Genomic DNA, 2,500 nt, shown 5'->3' on the forward strand with positions numbered 1-2,500 from the left:
GTGTCTTGTCTCGTCTCGTCTTGTCTTGTCTTGTCTCGTCTTTGTCTTGTCTCGTCTCGTCTCGTTTTGTCTTGTCTCGTCTTGCTGATGTGGATTTTGTGTGCAGAGAAGACGAGTGTTGAAAAGCTTTTTCTCTCAAAACATGGAAGATGGACGGAAGGCCAAACTAAACCCCTTGACAGCTAAAGCTTGGTGAAGTGAAATCAGGCAGACGTGACTCTGAAGTGCACGAAAAACTACTTTTTGTGTGTGTTCTTTTTAGGTGGTGTGTGTGTGATTTGACTGAACAAAGGTGTACACTCCTGAGAGGAAAAAAGTCCAGATAAAGACAAATGACTGACATCCTGACCTGTAAGTTAAATTTGGTCACAATGAGGTGACATCCCTTCACTGATGAACATACTCGTCAGCAGCAGTGAAGGGGTTAAAAGAGATGGAAGAAGTGGTGTTAACGTGACGACACAGTGAAGCGAGTCCAACTGCGCGCTAAAGAAGACGAGTGTGTGGAACACTTTAACCTGTCTTCAACAGAAGTGGACGCGACACGGAAAGCCAAAACTAATCATGCAGATAGCCTGCGTTGAGTGTCCACAGAAACAAACGAAGCGGTCAGTGGAAAAAAGTGGATTGCAGACTGATTGTCACAAGTTGTCAGTGTCCAGTGTGCATTATTGATTGACGTGTTGTGAGAGTGGCGGGGGTCGGAGAGAGAGAGAGAGAGAGAGAGAGGAAGAGACAGCAAGAGCAGCAGCATCATCATCATGTTGAGTACTCGCGCTGTTACTGTGGACGTCGATTCTGAACAGGTAAGGTTTCGGGTGTGTGTGTGTGTTTGGTGGGAGCAGGGGGTGGTAGGTGGGGCTTGTGTGGGTGTTATGTGCGGGCGTGGGGGTGGATAAGTGTTGTGTTGTGTAGGGGGTGGGGTGTTCATGTGTGTGCATGCTTGTGCGTGCATGTGTCTGTGTGAGTGTGTATGAGAGATTCAGATTCAGATTATTTATTCATTAATAGGTCTAGGCCCCTTATGAAGGGGTAAGTGACAATATAAGTAATAACAAACAAAATGAAAATATATAGCCAATCATAATAAGTACACACATTACATAAACGCTGCAATGAAGTACAGCATCTTAATGTGTATGAGAGAACAAGAGAGAGAGAAACAGACAAGACAGACGGATGGTAAGGAGGGAGAGAACGAGAGGGGAGAGAGAGGGCGAGAGAAAGATACGGGTTCTGTGTGCAAATTGACCATACCCCCACACTGAAAGCTGGAGAAAATAACGGTACTTTGATTTCACTCCTGTATGTACGATAGTCAGTCGTGTCCACCAGAACGGCAGAGGAGGTAACTGCTGTCCCGACCATCTGGGCTAGAATCTGATTATAGTGGAGAGGTGTTGCCCTAGTTACATCCCCACTCTCTGGGCCAAGAGGGCTTTAGGACAGTCGGCGTGGGGATGGTCCCCAAAGACCAACTAGCCCCCAAGCTTCAGCACTAAGAGCCAGTGCAACCTTGCCTCATAATGTGAGAGTCATAGTCCTTCACAAAAGACTAAGCTGTAAATGATTTCCCATTGTAATGGAGAAACCATTGATCATAGAGCTCTCACTTTGCTGTTGTTCCAACTGTAAACTCCTGTATATATAAAGATTAAATGGTTAACCTTCCCCATCCGAAGTCAGGTACCCGTTCACACCTGGGTGGAGTGAGGAAAATCGGAGTCAAGTGCCTTTCCCGAAGGACACAACACCATGCCGAAACGGGGCCTGGAACCCTGATCACTGGTGAACACTGGATCACAAGTCCCACTCCTGACCGATACTGACACGGTGACTCCAGAGAGAGACGGGCGCAACAGCCGAGTGGCAAAGCGTTGGACTTTCAATCTGAGGGTCCCGGTTTCGGTAACAGCGCTTGGTGGGTAAAGGGTGGAGATTTTTTCCGATCTCCCAAGTCAACATATGTGCAGATCTGCTAGTGCCTGAACCCCCTTCGTATGTTTATGCACACAGAAGATCAAATACACACATTAAAGATCCTGTACTCCATGCCAGTGTTCGGTGGGTAATGGAGACACGAAAATGCCGAGCATGCATCAACAACGACAGAATCATCGGCAAGTCGATGTTGATCGTGTGACGGAAAGAAGTTAGGAAAGAAGAAGAAGAAAAAGAGAGACAGAGGCAGAGACACAGAGAGAGAGAGAGAGAGAGAGAGAGAGAGAACTGCTCAAGGAAGCAATTACACAAGCGTACACCTTAAACGGATACTGCGCATGCACGTGTAGTGCAACATGACAATGATCAGAGACAGAAAGACGTTGATTGTTCCAACAGTTTTTTTCCAGTCGCCATAGCACAGTTAAAACAAAGTCATCACCCCCACTCTCTCTCTCCTCCCTCTCTGTGTGTGTGTGTGTGTGTGTGTGTGTGTGTGTGTGTGTGTTTATGTCTGTTCTGTGAAGTGGTTGGTGAAAGAGAGAGAGAGAGAGAGAGA

At 46.8% G+C, this 2,500-nt stretch overlaps 1 protein-coding gene across 10 annotated transcripts in view; it reads left to right on the forward strand.

Annotated features, from left to right (window-relative positions):
• Nucleotides 1–2,500, forward strand: part of LOC143299687 (B-cell lymphoma 3 protein homolog) — a 43,041-nt gene that overhangs the window by 11,217 nt on the left and 29,324 nt on the right. For 7 of the 10 annotated variants that reach the window (XM_076613041.1, XM_076613034.1, XM_076613037.1 and 4 more), the window contains exon 2: nt 107–806. The exons of 1 other annotated variant lie outside the window; for it this stretch is intronic. In XM_076613041.1, the coding sequence (XP_076469156.1) occupies nt 762–806 (45 nt within the window). In that variant the 5' untranslated portion in view covers nt 107–761. The remainder of the gene's footprint in view (nt 1–106; nt 807–2,500) is intronic. 2 more of the 10 variants (XM_076613035.1, XM_076613036.1) reach the window with 2 other exon arrangements.

Source organism: Babylonia areolata, chromosome 25, assembly GCF_041734735.1.
Source record: "Babylonia areolata isolate BAREFJ2019XMU chromosome 25, ASM4173473v1, whole genome shotgun sequence".
In the NCBI taxonomy this organism is placed as follows: domain Eukaryota; kingdom Metazoa; phylum Mollusca; class Gastropoda; order Neogastropoda; family Buccinidae; genus Babylonia; species Babylonia areolata.